Here is a 16,705-nt window from a genome sequence, read left to right as displayed (position 1 = left end):
CTCTGGCCAACTCCTTGCACATTATCCCCTCAGCAGGGACCCCCACTGCTGCCTAGCACATTTCTTGCAATTACTGTCAAGCCATAGGAATTAGCACAGTGAATACAACAATGGTCCATCTAGACCAGTTGCCTGTCCCCAACAGTGGCTAATGTCAGACCACCCCTTACTGCAACACTGTCCCAGAGGGATAAGGGGGAATTCCTACACGACCCTCACTGTCAATCAGATGATGCCTTGAGCCATGGGGACTGACTAACTATCCTCATTCATCCTCGCTAGCTTCACAGCATCTTCCAGTGTTATTCAGTGATGTGCCAGGCTCTCTTCTGAAATGTACTCAGCTTTGCCTCTGCATGGAAAACAGTGTTGTGAAAGCCCAGCCTTCTCCAGCAGGTCAGACTCTTGCGAAGAGGTGAAGGCTCCAGCACTTTGCTGCTTCATAGAGAAATCCACCCACACTTGCAAAATGCAGCCATCATGCTGGATCAGGGGGGAAGAGGGAGAGCAGAAGTCATGCCCAACTCTCTACAGCAGCTCCTTTGCAGATTTCCTTTCCCACTCTCAAACAAATCCACTGAGTCCCTGTTTGCTAGAGGAGGTGGCTCTAGACCTCCCTTGTTTTTAAGGCCCTCTGTGGACTTTCTTTGGACAACCTCATGAAGCAAGGTCCAGATACTGACCCTTTATGGAGCTCCTGGTAGCATGCAGGAGCCATATGGGGGCAGAGCAGTGGAAGTAACCCAGTGCAGGGACTGTTGTGCTGGGCTCTATGCTGCCCACCTCACAGCTTGAGTATATTGGAATGGGAGGTGGAAGAGGCACAATGTTCTGCTCCAGCTATCCTGAGCTGCACAACAACCCAAAGGCAGCCAAGAGATGCTCTGATGTGCAGCCTCCCAGCCCCACAGCAGCCCAGAATCTTGGCGGCACAAAGCCAGCACTGCCTCCTATCTGTCAGGCTGCCCCTCCTGTGCTGTGCTTCTTGAAATCCTAGCCCCCAGCTTCACACCTAATACCTCATCCATTCATTCAGTACCAGCCTCCTATGTGATCCTCCACAGCATCACCACCACTGGTGCAGGAATCTTCTTAGCAGCATCTGCCTTATGGTGCCGCCTCTTCGCCACAGAGAGGCTTCGAACAGATTTCAAAACATCCCTCCTCCTCCCTCACCTCAATCTCTTGCTCTCTCTGTTATTTATTGCTGCACACCTCAGGGGTGTTGCCAGCCCAGAGGCCAAAGGCCAACAGCCTATTAATGCACACCCTGGCATGGCTCATTGCTATCAGAGCAGGGATCATTAACTCTGAAGTGCAGTTCCGCTCCAAAGAGTATGTAAAAATAGCCCCTTCTCACTCCCCAGATCTTGCTTCCCACTTGTATCCGTCAGTCTTGAGTGACTAAGGTAAGTTTTTACTGCTTTCTTCTCTCCATTAACCCTGCAGAGCCAGCCCAGCTCCGGGAGTGAGCTGGCCTTTGTTCCTTCTGGTGCAGCAACAGAATTGCTCACTAAGTTCCAATCACTTACACGTGTTCAAACACATGGAAGGCACAGAGATCACTGAGGGCTTCATTTGAAGACACTGGGAGTCACTGAGGCTTTGTCTAGACTACTTAGCACATCTAACTAGCACAGAGAAGATGCTAAGTCAGAGTTGCATGTCTAGACTCTTCAAATGTTAGTGCATATACGTTTGAACACAACACTTTTTATCCTAGCCTAGGCAAAGCACAAGGGCATAATTTAAGCTGGTAGGTTTATGGTAGGTGATGGTGCAGGAGAAGTAAAGAACCCAGCTTGACACACAGACCCCAGGGAAGTTGGGAGAACTTCTTGTTTGGGAATAATACTGTCTTACTTTTAAAGAGAGCCTATTTGGTCAGCAGTCGCTGACACACAATAAACACTGAATGCTACATGGAGTGACCAGATAGAAAGTGTGAAAAATGGGGAAACTATCTTTTTTTTTTTGGAGAAGGGGAGGGGATATAGTTGCTTATATAATACAAAGCCCCTAATATCAGAATGGTCCCGATAATACCGGGACATCTGGTCACCTGAGGGTTGTAGCAGCATCTTTGCAGAGTTACTCTTCAGAGCAGAGCTGCACTTGAATAATAAAAAAATCCACAAAAACAAAAACACGCTCTTTTGGTGGGATGATGCAATGTTTCCTTCCACTCTGACAATTAGTTCCTACCAAGAGCATAAGTGAAATAGCAGTGGGAAGGCTAGAAACGCCTCATCTCTAGGTTTGAACCTATTCACACTGGAAAACATAATCTCAAATATACATACAAAATGATGGGTCTAAATGAGCTGTCACCACTCAAGAAAGAGATCTTTGAGTCATTGTGGATAGTTCTTTGAAAACATCTGCTCAATGTGCAGCAGCAGTTGAAAAAGCGAACAGAATGTTAGGAACTATTAGGAAAGGTAATAATAAGATACAGAAAGATAATAAAACAGAAAATATCATAATGCCACTATATAAATCCACAGTACACTCACACCTTGAATACTGCATGCAGTTCTAGTGGCCCCATCTCAAAAATACACCCATATTAGAAGTGGGAAAAGTACAGAAAAGGTCTACAAAAATGATTAGGAGTATAGAACAGCTTCCATATGAGGAGAGTTTAAAAAGACTGAACTGCTCAGCTCGGAAAAGAGGCAACCAATAAGATATGGGGGATATGGGAGAGGTCTATAAAATCAGAACTGGTGGGGAGAAAGTGAATAAGGAAGTGTTATTTATCCCTTCACATAAGAACCAGGGGTCACTCAAAGAAATTAATGGGCAGCAGGTTTAAAACAAACAAAGGGAAGTATTTCTTCACAAAATACATAGTCAACCTGCGGGATGTTGTGAAGGCCAAAACTGTAACTGGGTTCAAAAAAGAGCTAGATAAGTTCATGGAGGACAGGTCCATCAATGGCTATTAGCCAAGCTGGTCAGGGAAAAACCCCATGCCCTGGGCGTCCTAAGCCTCTAGCTGCCAGATGCTAGAAGTGGACAACAGGGGATGGATCACTCAATGATTGCCTGCCCTGTTCATTCCCTCTGGGGCACCTGGCGTTGGCCACTGTCAGAAGACAGGATTCTGGGCTAGAAGGACTGTTGGTCTGACCCAGCGTGGCCATTCTTGTGATATGTTCTTATTCCTTGTATTCATTTTTAAACATTGCTTTAGACACCCCGCTCGCCCGACAGCCACTCGTGTTCTATCATAAACACTAACCTGGGATTACTGAGCAGCTCCTGATCTAACATGGAGTCAAAGGTGGTGCAAAGAGCCACCAACTTCTGTGGATGAGAGACATGGCCCATTAAGAGGAAGGAGACATTTAAAGATTATCTCCTCCGTCAGCTCCCTCCCAAAAGCTGACCCTCTACTCCTTTCACTTTGCAGCCTGCTCTAATCTTTGTCTACTACCTTGTCAATTGGGCGTAGAGATATGGTGTGTGCTGTGGTCCCTGGGGCACAGGGAAACTGTGTGTGTGGTGGTGATTAGGTCTCAGCTCCTCACCCATGGGAGCTGGGGCACAGTTGCGACAGCATCAAGGCAGCCAATCAGAACATGGAGTTGTACAGTCAGGCCAGTAATGGTTTTTACTCCAGCTCTGCCATGGGCTCCCCAGGACCTTGGCCAAGTCACTTGACCACTCCATGCCTCGGTTTCCCCACCCATACCAGGGGATAAGTTACTTGTCTCCTTTCCAGGGGCGCTGTGAGGATTAAGGAGTTGGTGTTTGATAAGCCCTGTAAAAATGCTGAGTATTCGTAGGCGTGTTTAGCTTTACTAGGCAGCCCCAGAGATTCAAGCGCAAGTGGCCAATTAGTCAGGACAGCAGATTTTACACATGCTCCCTTCTCCCATTCCACCATACTCTTCCCATAGCAGCCTCTCCAGTGCTGGGTTTCTCCTCTCATCCCACACAGCTGGTATCTCTCTCTTCTGGAAGAGGCAACAAGAGTCCCTTCCAGGCTAGAGAGGGAAAGGACCAGGTCACAAAACCCAAGAATCACAGCAGCAAGGGCTCCTGCCAGCCCCCCAGGCAATAAGGGGCTGCTAACATGAAGAGAGGTCAGGTTGTGGAAAATAGGGTGTTTAAAGCAAGCACTGTCCCTTCTCCTCCAGCCTGGGGACAGTTTCTCAGGCTTCCCCTCTGGACAGGGAGGCCAGTTCCATCCTTAGCTGGGGCCCAGCAACAAAGTCTAATTCCCCTCTTCTGCCAGGGGAGAACAACAAATGGCTACTCGTTGGCAAGGCCAGGAGTGTCCATGATCCCCCTGGCATCAGGCAACTGCTCCCAAATCTTCCCAGAGCAGGAGAGGAAAGCACAGCGCCAGAAACACCCAGGCCTCCCCCACCCCACTTGGTATTGATGCCCCTTGCCAAGGGCCTTTGCTCCCAGCCTGGTGACCAATGTACAGCCTTTCGGATCTCTGCTCTCCCCTTAGGGACATGATTTAACCCCAGCTGGGTGCAGGCTAACACACTTGGCCACATACAAACAAGACACCAGCAAGGATGGAACCCATGATCTTCAGCACCAAAAATAAGCCCTCGGGCACTGACTGAGCTATGGGAGATCTTTAGCTCAGGGTCACAAGAAGCACTTGGCAGAGCAGGGAATTGACCCTGGCTCTCCTAAGTCCCAGACTAGCAGCACCCCGACCATCTTCTCTGCATACATGTGCACACACCCCATCACAGTCCCAAACGCCAAGCCCCCTCCGCACTTGCTGTCACATGGCATCTCTCAGCATGCAGATGCTATTCACACACTGACAGCACTCTGGGTGCTTCCACACTGCATTGTAAACCCTGGCTCTGACTCAGGTTTGAGCCCAAATCTCTCTACTGTGCAACCACAAATCAGTCTGACTCGGCAACAAACACTCAGGACCCAGATCCTCCTGTGTCTGAGCCCAGTTCCTGCTGCGACTTAGGTCCAAACCCTGTCGTTTTGCAGCGTGGACGCAGACTCAAGTTAGAATGCCGGCGTAGTGCAGCATGGATTCACCAGCATGGCTCTGAGCCCCGGGTCCAGACAGAGGTCCAGGCTGACTCCCAGGGCTGTGCCACAGCAGGGTGGCAGCCAGGGGGGCACAGAACCCACCCTTCTCCTTTCAGAGGGAGCCAGTCTGCCCTGGAGCCGGCGAGACACCACACAAGCGGCAGCTCATGCTGACAGGTTCACAGAGTTCGTTTTCCCACCAGTACCGCTCGGGAATGGCTGCGCAATGCAATCATGCGGGCAGGAGGGGATGGGGGATTCCCAACGAGAGGGAAACCCCTTCAACAGAGACTCCTAGGAGAGGGAGAGAGAAAGTTCTGGGGGTGGTGGGGGCACAACCATCCAAATGCCGGCCACTTGCTATTTTAAACAACTCCTCCACGTTGTCATGACAACTAACTGTTCTAAGGAGGCTGTGTCTGCTCACAGGGCCCCCACAGTGTTCTGCAAGCACCAGAGCTGCACAAAATCCACCTCTCCAAGGAAGCTTCTCACATACGCTTATTATTATTCAGGACCTGAACCCAAGATCCGCAGCCCAGTAATGAACCGATGCAGAGAGAGGGGCCCAGGCTGGTGGAGTCCTTTCAGGCCACCTTAGCAAGATGGAATTTCCCCCTCCCCCATGCCAACCATGCCTCTGCTCTGGGGTTTCTGTGCTTTGTCTCATGACAATGCAAATCACTGTAGCTCCATCACCTGGGGATCTGGCCTTTAGACTCCTCCTCAGCAGTGACTCCCGTATGATCACATGTGGAAAACATCCAGTGAGGCCCTTGCATTCAAGAAGGCCTTTCTCAGCCTACGCCTAGCCTGACATGCATAGGGAGCAGGTTTGGACTGAGTCACTCCTAGAACTAAGGGGTCAAAATAAGTTTGAGCCAAAGCATGGAATATTTGCTACCCTCAATCAGAGTTCCAAAAAGATAACTAAATCCCCACTTCTTTTAATGAATGGAAAGTTTCATCAGACACAACCCCCAGCCTCAAACCAGGGGGCTGCTATATGGCCAGCGTCCCAGAGGAGATCTTCTAGATCCGTTTTCCTCCTTGGTTAGAAGAGTGGCATTTCTAATCCTCCATCCTCTTGATCACGCCAAAGAGGAACGGAAGCGAGTGGCTGTCCTTCCTTCGAATCTGATTCTTGTCCACTAGAAACTGGACACAGACCACCAAATGGTCATTTCTGTCACTCACCACTGACTTGGGCTGGACTCACACCTGGGATCAAGAGGCAGAACGCTCTGTGGCTCTTCATAATCCCCCCTGCACCCCAATAAGGTTGTCTTAAGAACATCTGGAAGTGGGGGCGGGGAATGAGAAAGAACAGCAGCAGCACAAGCCGAGATACTAAGTAGATTCAATGGCCTTTCCGACACCGATCTCCTGACAGAAAGCAGGGAGCAGAGGGAGCTAGGGAACAGCTACACTGAGGAGGTGCGCAGAAGCAGCACTAGCGCTGGAGACAGAAGCACCTGGAGAAAGAGGGTTACACTCCAAGCCTAGCCGCAGTGGAAGGGTTTTAGGACACCATTAGCTTAATCCCTGCTAACACCTTTAATTCAGCCCCAGCGGGGTTGTTGCACTGCCTATGGCTCAGGAGGCAGGAAATTCCCTGCAGAGGCTGCCCAAGGCTTCACTTACTTAACACTAAATGCAAACAATTAGCTAGAGCCGGCTTTAAAGAGAATGGGAGGAGAGACTAAACACAAACAATCCCCAAGCTGAGAGACAGGAGCAGGCGGGGAGATCCCTTAATAACCTCCCTGCTTCGATCATCACCATAGCGCTGGGAGAGCACAACGCCCTGCACAGGAGACACATCCTAGCAGGACAGCCATAGAGTCCCTGCCCCAAGGCGCTTGTAGTCTCCAGACACCATGGGCTAGATCCTCAGATGGTGTAAACCAGGGGTCGGCAGCCTTTCAGAAGTGATGTGCCGAGTCTTCATTTATTCACTCTGATTTAAGGTTTCACGTGCCAGTCATACATTTTAACCTTTTTAGAAGGTCTCTTTCTATAAGTCTATAATATATAACTAAACTATTGCTGTATACAAAGTAAATAAGGTTTTTAAAATGTTTAAGAAGCCTCATTTACAATTAAATTAAAATGCAGAGCCCCCCGGACTGGTGGCCAGGCCCCGGGCAGTGTGAGTGCCACTGAAAATCAGCTCGCGTGCTGCCTTTGGCACATGTGCCATAGACTGCCTATCCCTGGTGTAAATTGACCTCAGAAGACCTGGTTTACACCACCTGAAGAACAGAGACAAAATGTCTGTCCCCCAGACTTGGTTAGTTACAACCCTGTATTCCACACATTATACGGGGGCCAGGGGATCTGAGCCATCCAAAGGCTGTCACCGGACTTGGGACACAGAGACCATCCCAGCTACACTGCCCCCCCTGAACCGCTTTATAACCCGCTTCCCCTAACACTATAGAAGCATAGATATGGCCAACAGGAATGTGTTTGTCATTGTCAATAGGCTCTCTGGGACAGGTGGTATTTGGAGGAGAGGGAAGGAACCTGGTCTACACCTGGAAGGTCATCCCAGTTATGGGAGGAAAGAAGGAACGAAGCTTCAAATGATATTCGTCAAGAGGCGCAACCAGGAGAGGAGATTGGGAGCATCGCAGTGGGGGGAGATGGAGGCAGAAGCAGATTTATGGAGAGCTTTGAAAGTTAGGAGACATTTGTGATTGTAGAAGAAACTGGGAACACAGTAGAAAGAATTCAGAAGGGAGAGAATCTTAGAAGCGGCATTTGGATCGGGTGGAAAGGATGAGGCCATAGAATTCGAGGACAATAAATTTACTATTTATATTAACGTAGCACTTTGAGGACAGGGGTCCCACTGTGCTAGGTGCTGTACAAGCATATAGCAAACAGGCAGGCTCCGCCCTAAGAGCAGACATGGAGCTGCTGGCAAGAGTTGCTGCATTTTGGCAGCAGGGAGAAAAACTCAGGCCAAGATTTGCTACCTTAGTTACTTACAAAAAGGCATCTAAAATCCATATTTAGGCACCTCATTAAGTGGCCTGCGAACTCTGGGGGCTCAGCAACTGTGACCCAACACAGAGTTGACTTCCTGAGAGTCTGCGGCAACGTGTTTGAGAAGGGTGAACTCCTCCCCCCATTTATCATAATGTTGGTGTTGACTCTGAAACCTAATAGTGACTGTTTCAAAGTCAACATTGTTAACTATATTGCTGCTGATCATTTTAGCAAAAACATCCAGCTATTCTAGGATTGTGAATGGAGTCTGACTAGTGTATTGCCCCTTCACCCCCTCCTTCTAGTCTGACCACTGGGGAACACAGCCTACAGGTCCCACCCTCCATGCATGGCCTAGCCTCTGGGCCTGCCCCTAGTGGATGACAGCACACACAGACACACTCAGAGAAGGCAGACAGTTCCAAGCCTCCAGTGTGGTATGGAAGAAGGCACAAAGACAAGAGAGCCTCGTGGGTCCCTCTGGTTACATTCCAGGGACTTTGCATCAGACAGGAAACAGGCTACCAAGCCTCTAACACCCACCCCCTATGGTGAAATTGCCTCATCCAAAACTCTCCGTGAACTCATGCTTTTGTGAGGTTTGACTCAAATTCTCTTTTTTCTCCTCCATTCTGTTCCATTCCCCAGGACCTCCAGGCTGCTCTTGGGGCTACAAGCTCCTAGAGAGCATGAAAGAAGCCATGCTTGCCATATAAGAGACAGGATCCTGTGACAATCTAGACTTCAGAGATCTGGAGAGCATTTGACTTTCTCCTAACTCCTGGAAGTAGCTGGTTCTCATAACTGCAGGATCTACTTACCCTTACACCACCTCTATGAGGCAGGGCAGAGCTATTATGCTGATAGAACACCTGGGAAACTGAGGCACAGAACCCACAGAGTGGTTTGCACAAAGTCACCCAGGGAGTCTGTGGCAGAGCAGAAAATTGAAACCTGGTCGCCAGCTTGTGCCCTAACCACTGGGCCATCCATCCTTCCCGCTTTCTTACTGGAACCTGAACTCTGATCCCCTGCTGCGGTGCATCATACAACGGCCTCTTTGTCAGCTTGATCAGGAGCAGAACTTCTTGGCTTTGCTCTTTATAGCCATCCAGCCCGGATTAGAACTGCTCCAGCAACACCCTATTAATAGCAACACCCTCCAGGAACCATACAAATGCCGTTAATAATAAAGCATATGTTTACTTCTGGACATAATATTCCTCTTTTCCAGAGTGCAGAGACTCAGGCATGCCGAGTTGCCAAGGTTTTGCTGGCCCTGTACACTCTGTACAACAGAAACAATTAACACAGAGCACTGAAAGGCTGGCGCTGGGATGGAGGGTTTGGTTTCAGCGGATGACACGGAATGGATCATCTCCTTACCTGGGATTCACAGTGAACCCTCAGGCCTGGGGATTTGCTCCAATTCCACCCTGCAGTACAGCTTAGCACAGGCAGAGTTAGCCACTATTAGCCAGTTCTACATTGGTGCCATGCACCCAGGGATGTTTATACCAGTGCAAATAGCAGCTCTGGCTATCTGCACTAGGGTTTTCACTACACAGCAGCTGGTCACTATTGGTAATCAGGGCAAATCCCCAGGGAATGACAAAGCTTTAAGCCTCATGGGTTTGGCCACTTCTTCAAAAAGGCTGGAAACACATGTTGTGGGTAGCCTGTTTTCACCCATGCAGCACACCCCTTTAACAGGCCTCGAGCCCTCCATTAGAGGCTAAGGTGGCTCTGCTGGTCCAGGCACTTTTTACAGGACAGTCATGCCCATTTGGAGACCACTGTCCTGAACTCTCTTCAGGACACTACATCATGACTGCTGGGATACCCTGACCACTGCTGGATGACCCTGCCATTTGGAGGTCCTGTGTGCTCTGATCACTGGGCCTGCAGCACCCACAGACACAGGTGCAAAAGAGAGAAACAGAGAGAGCGATGGTGCATCCCATCCATCATAGCACTGCGAAACCCGAGACAGAGCTGTGCTAAAGACACACTCTGATCTCAACATCATTAGTAGGACCCTACCAAATTCACAGCCATGAAAAATGCATCACGGACTGTGAAATCTGGTCTCCCTCCATGAAAACTGGTCTTTTGTGTGCTTTTACCCTATACTATACAGATTTCACAGGGGAGACCAGCGTTTCTCAAACTGGGGGTCCTTACTCAAAAGGGAATTGTGGGGGGGGTGTCACAAGGTTATTTTAGGGGGGATCGCAGTATTGCCACCCTTACTTCTGCACTGCCTTCTTTTAGGTGGCCAGAGAGCAGTGGCTATTGGCTGGGTACCCAGCTCTGAAGGCAGCACCCTGCCAGCAGCAGTGCAGAAGTAAGGGTAGCAACACCATAACCTCACCTTGTGACCCCCTACAATTCCGTTTTGGGTCAGGATCCCTACAATGACAACACTGACATTTCAGATTTAAATAGCTGAAATCATGAAATTTATGATTTTTAAAATCCTATGATGGTGGAATTGACCAAAATGAACCATGAATTTGGTACGGCCCTAATCATTAGCACATCCACAGCCATGATGTAAACAACCCTACTCAAAGATAAGCGGTGCCCAAGAGGCTCCACTAACCTTGACAAAGGTAACATACTGCCTACTGGACAAAATGGAGGGAAAAAAAACAACAACAAGCTGGATTACTACAGAACCCTTCAAAAATCCAATGCACCGATATCTTACTACTGCCGAATGTGCAAAACACAGTCATTCTTCCCCTACACTTAATCCATGGGTACAAACTGGAAATGAAAGCCAGGCTGCAAAGGGCCCACAGGAAAGCTGAGGAGGAAAGAATTAGCAGCTCACGTGTTGGAGAAAAACTGACTATGAAAGATACTTTCTGCTTTGCAAAGAAGCTCTTGGAAATGGGTAGATGATTCCTGCTAAGAGACAAGAAAGAGAAACAATGTGTGACTTGGGAAGAAAGAAGAGTATTGCAGAAACAGACTCATAATATGTGGCAGGTCGGACCAAATCTGCAATGGCCAGCAGTACAAAAGGGGCACATTAGAGGTGTGGGAAGGTTCTAGGATTTGTACTGTAGTTGTGGGGAGAAGGTCTTGTGATGAAGGCAGTGGACTGGGGCTCCTGAGATCTGGGTCCCCAGCTCTTCCACGGATTCCCGTGTGCCCTGGGCAAGTCACTTACTCTCACTGTGCCTCAATTCTCTAGTTGTAAAATGGGGATAATAATCTATTTTTTCTGTTAAGACAATAAACTTTCAGGGGCAAAGATCATCCCTTACTATTTATAGACCCTGGATCTCAGCCAGGGTCTCTACGTGTCAACAATGAGTATATATATTTTCAACAGCTTTTTTTTTTTATTGCCTCAAGGAGGCATTTGTGGGTCTGAAGCACACACCAGAAGGCCTGATTTATTATTTTGGCTGCATAAATGGCATCCTATACAAACACTGAGCTATCTGGCTCAGTCAAGTTCCCCAAGTTCAGGCCTACTCGTGCCTATTGTGAAAGCCAAACCTAGACACAGACATTGGATATACTGTAAACACTTGATGCATCACTTGTCGTCATGCTGATAAAGTTATTGACACTGAGGCAGGAAAGAGCCGTGGGGCCTAGTGCATCGGTCAGTTTATACTTGCCCAGTGCAGACTGCTGTTAGCAGGATGGGATCTGGCCACACCTATCCTTTAGGGGATTTAATATAAAGGCTGCCCCAATAAGCAGGTTCAAGACAGTAACAGAATGGTGAATGCTATTGTTTCAATTGCCTGGCATGGTGTCTTAATTGTCTTGGCCAAATTCACTTCCTGATGTAAAAACCCCCATCGACTTCACTGATGAAAGTGTCCCCTGAAGTTTACAGGAATCTAATGATCTTTAGCCCACTAGCTCTGTGCAACTCTTCCCTGGGCAAATGCTTGATGGACTGTATTGTATCTACCTCTTGGCAGGCCTTGCCTAAATTGTCAGACCAATAAAGAATTGCTGGGCTGAATTGCTAAACAGGGAACAGTCTTGTATTGTGGTTTTTTAAAAGGGTGGCAACACCCTCAAACATGCTCACAGTTTTTCACACCCTGGCTCTGCTCTGCTTCCAAAACTGCAATCTCACGCCTTGGTCTCCCTCACACAGCGTCTCACATACACACACCACGGCCCAGTTGTTTCCTCAGACATCCAAAGAGAACAGATGCACTAAAACATGTATGGAAAATCTGCAACAAGAGGAGACAGCCCACTGAGTGCAACTCACAACCAAATGCCCCCTTGCAAACAGTTGAGACCATTCAAGCACAGACAGAGCCTGTCTGGAAAAGGACCGAGGAGGAAAGCGTCACAGACATCAGACACATGGACATGACTAGGTGCTGACTAAAGAAATGATAGCAATATAGATACAGGCTGTCTGCAAAAGTATCTGACTGAATTCTTCCCACTGAAAAAGTCACAGGGCAGTGGCTAGGCCTGGCATGAGAGCATAGGCCGTTGCCATGTTTTCAATTGTGCATCAGTGCAGATTGCTTACATGAGTCTCTCCTTTACAGAAACAGGTAAGGGTCACAGCCCGCTCCCATTGATCTAAAACGGCACAACTCCTAGTGGATTCAGTGGCACCAGCATTTGGCCACTGGAATAGCGGCGCTCCGCTTTTCTGGTGGAAGGTCCACCTCATGATAGATTAGAAGACGGGTGTGTCCTCACAGCAGGTCTGGCACAGCAGCTGCCCCACCCCAGCGTGCAAACTCCATCCCTGCGGACAATAGTTCTAGGGCATTTGTGTTTATATTTTTTCTCAGCTGGTTTAATACCGCAGGCAGCCATTTGGGAGGCCAAAACAGTGTGAGATATGGGCTTCTTCTGGCACGTCTGTATGGCCACCAAAAGAATTAAACATGCAAAGAAGGCACCGGACTGGGAGCGAGGGTTCTGCCCCCAACTCGGCCACCGACATACAGTGTGATTTTGGGCAAGTCACTTCCTTGCCCAGGCATAAAACAGGGAGAATGATACCTCCCCAGTTTGTGACACACTTTGAGATCTTTGGATGATAAATAATATCCATACACACAAACGGACATTGGCACCCCAGACTATTCACTTTCTCCCCGATGGCATCGTTAAAATGCCCATCACCGTGATGGGCAGGTGCCTAGAGTTTAATACACAGGGCACAGTGAGCAGCCAGGAGGTAGTAAGGGAATTGTGGGATAACATATGCAGTGGCCCTGGCTACTGTTACCAGTGGCTATTTTTGCTTTGGCAGGAGCTGAGGAACAGGAGGTGGTTTCTGATCCTCTGAATAACCGGTGGGGAACCCCTCTGGGGGGGGATGGCCACCCACAGCTCGAGAACCACTGCTCTCTGGGCAACTAGCCAGCTCCAAGGACAGAAACATTGTCCCCTTATCCCAGACCCAGGTGCACAGGGCTGGGAGTCCATGTAGGTAAGGGCCATGGTGTTTAAATGCCCCTGATGCGAGGAAGATGGACCCAAGGTCTGACCCAGTATTGCTGGCGATGCCATCGGTGGCACATGCTCTCCTGCAGCAAGCTTCCAGCCGTGGTCCACTTCAACCTAAGCACAGGCTGATTCACTACCTCACCCCAGGAGCCTGCATTTCCCTGTATCCCTCCCTGAAGGTCAGTTACGCATGAAACATCTCCCTGGCCCAACTGACTCCTCAACATTATAGGCCCTCAAACCTCCTGCTCTTAGCAGGCCCCTTCCCGCTGGCCTACCTCTGACTCAGGACTCCCCTTACCTGCCGTAGCAAGGCCTCTCCATTGATGGAGTCCTGCTGCTGCTGAGCGATGGTGACCCCCAGCACCAGGGTGTGGATGCCGCAGGAGACGGCCGTGATGAGCACGATGGGCGTGAGGCGCAGGGGCAAGGTGATGAAGAAGGAGAAGACGAAGAAGGCCTGCCAGCCCACCGTGTCACTGGCCTCGTGGAAGTGGGAAAAGTTGAGGCCCAGGTAGCAGAATATCTGGGCAGCAATGAGAATCCAGAGGACATAGGGCATGACTTTGCGGGAGACGCGGTCTGGCAGGAGCCCGTACTTGCATAGGATGAAGAGCAAGATATCGGCGGCCAGGCCCACTGAGGCCACTAGGATGGGGGCCAGCTTGTCCGTGTTGTAGACCACGGCACACATGACGATGACATAGCAGTCGAAGAGGGCAGCAAAGACCACCAACACCAAGAGGGTCTCGTGGCGCTGCCGGCGGAAGTAAGTCTGGTAGAGGTTCTCCAGGGACTCAGGGGCGAAGGTGAGTCGCATGAAACGCGGCAGGCAGAGGCATGAGCCTGAGTTTCTCACAGTCACCTCATGGGTCCGGCCCACCCCACGTTCGGGGTCGGAGGGTAGGCTAACCGAGTAGTCAGCCGAGTACTCGGCCGAGTACTCTGGCTCAGAGAAGGCCCTGTTCCCAGGCATTCTGCCTGCCCACTTTTCCCAACCAACCCTTGGAGAACTGGCACCGTCTGCAGCCGACGGTTACGCCAAAGGAGCTCCAGCTCCCATTTACCTCAGGGCAACCAACTGGCGAGGGCAAAGAGGCATCAGCAATGGCATCTCAGTTCTCCCCCTCAGAGCCAAATCCTCCCCAACCCAGACATTCCAGTCGGAAACCCAGGCTCTAAATGGGGGAGCGTGCCAGTAGCCAACAGGGCACATCCACTGCCTCCCCCTGTGCTGAAGCCTTCAGCTGGGTGCTCTGTAACACCCTGACCCTTCCCACTCACGCCCCTTTCAAATGTCACCAAAAATTAAATTAAATTTAAAAAACAATTGGCTGGGTGCCAAACAAACAGAATCAGGAGCTGCAACTAGCAACTCCAACTACCAGCTCCCCCCAGCCGCTCCCCAGTCCCCACGCTCTCAGAGGCTGCAATCAAAACAGCTTTAAGAATACAAAAAGACATATAAATGTCTCACTGCCTCCTCAGTAGAGAAGCCAGAATCTGGGGTGTCTCTCCCCCTTTTCCTCCCCAATTTTTTCTGCTTTGGTCTTCTCAGGACCGTCCGTCCCCAGCAACCATTTGCAAATTGAACCCCAGGATGATATTCCTCAATGCACTAGGGTCTCAGGTCCCCAAATCACACCTGCTCCCCCCTCCATGTGGGGGCAGAGGAATAAATAGCATTGGCTAGCCATTCCATGCACACTGCAGGTCTCTTCTTCTCATCCAGCTGTTAATGGGAAGGGAGGAAGATTTTGTTTGTATCCGGAGTCGCCAACAAAGAAAATGGGGGGGGGGGGGGGGAAGGACAGTCAGTAGAAGAGGCACTGATCTGTCAACCCTGCAGGCTCCAAACTGTTGCTTTCAGCTCCCTCATCAATCCAGGTAGCCTGTTCCCTGGCCATGCTCTGGAGAAGGCCAGTTCTCCCCCCTCACCATCTCAGTGCTGACAGGAGGGGATGTGGGGGAAGAGCCTCTCGGCTTCTTTGGTTTAGGCCTTGCTGAAATTAAAGCAGGGCTGTGGGAAATGGGGGTCTCCTACCCTGGGAGAGTGAAGTCGTGAGCAGATCCTGGAAGCCCCACAACGCTGCCAGCATCCCCTAACAGTCACCAGTTTGCTCTGGCTTCTGTTTGCTCTTGGGCGAGCCCACGTCCTGCCTGGAGGAGAAGACGGATGGATGGCAGAGTCCAAACTAAACAGATGTCTCTTTAAGAGCCGAGTGTCCCTCTCAGCCGAAAACCCCATTCGGAGTCCATACTCTTCCTCTGGATTCTCCTCTCATCCATCTTCAGCGTCCCTCTCTTTGCATCCTCCTCCTCCTCCGCACCCAGCAGCTGGTGTCTTGGGAGGCAGATGCCGTGCCTGTGTGTTTTTCTGTCTCTCTCTCTCTTTTCTCTGTTTTTTTGGTGATAATTCCCTTCTTCTCCTTGGAGCCCAACTGGGTATCTTGTTGGAGCGTGTATGCATAGGTGGGTGGGTGGGAATCAGTCAAGCATAGACACCCAGCAGAAAAATGATGGAGGAGGAGGAAGAGGAGGAGGGGGAATGGGCGTAGCTTAAAATTATTGAAGAGAAAATAAAATCAAACAAGTGCATGGCTTGCGAACACACGTGTGCAGCCTGCACGCACGCACCCACCCCCTGGGCTCGGCTCCTGCTCTCTGCTAGGGACTCTCCCTGGCAAACAACCCCAGAGTTAAATGCCTGGCAGAGGGAAAGAGGTGGTGGCGCTGGAAAGGAAAGCCAGGCTGCTCAGCTGATGACAACTTTGTTATGCAGTCTGGGGGTGGGCTGCTCTTGACAGGAAGGAAAGGGGGGCACGGGGAATATCCCCTCTCGGCCGGCGGAGGGAGAGAAGCCCCTTCCCCCAGAAGCAGGGTGCTGCCCAGGGGCAGCGAGCTAGCTACCAACGCAGGAAGCTCGCTCCTCCCGGCTGGCGGGCTGTGGCTGTAGGGACGGGCTCGCTGCTGCAGGATGGAAGAGCTGCTGGGGGGACAAGGGCGGCTGCCGGGCAGGGGACCCCCGGGGCTGGGGGAGGGAGGAGTTTGAGCGGCTGCACGCCCCGCTCCTTCTCAGCAGCCCCCTTTCCCCGGGCCCACATGCCTCCCCGGGCGCTCCCCGCTCGGCCGCCCCCAGGCTGGGTGCAGCTGCTGGCGGTGCTCGGGGCGGCTGCTGCGGGCGCTCGCGGCGCCCCCTGGCCCGGAACCCGCC

General features: G+C 50.5%; 1 protein-coding gene across 1 annotated transcript in view; it reads right to left on the bottom strand.

Annotated features, from left to right (window-relative positions):
• Positions 1-15,581, bottom strand: part of ADCY3 (adenylate cyclase 3) — a 110,191-nt gene extending 94,610 nt beyond the window's left edge. The window contains 1 exon segment of the mRNA XM_032790532.2: positions 13,793-15,581. Coding sequence (XP_032646423.1) covers positions 13,793-14,467 — 675 coding nt within the window. The 5' untranslated portion in view covers positions 14,468-15,581.
• Between the last annotated feature and the right edge of the window lie 1,124 nt (positions 15,582-16,705).

This window comes from Chelonoidis abingdonii, chromosome 3, assembly GCF_003597395.2.
Source record: "Chelonoidis abingdonii isolate Lonesome George chromosome 3, CheloAbing_2.0, whole genome shotgun sequence".
NCBI classification, from domain to species: domain Eukaryota; kingdom Metazoa; phylum Chordata; order Testudines; family Testudinidae; genus Chelonoidis; species Chelonoidis abingdonii.
The sequence above is the reverse complement of the archived record's forward strand: the minus strand, read 5'-3'. Positions and strand labels throughout refer to the sequence as shown.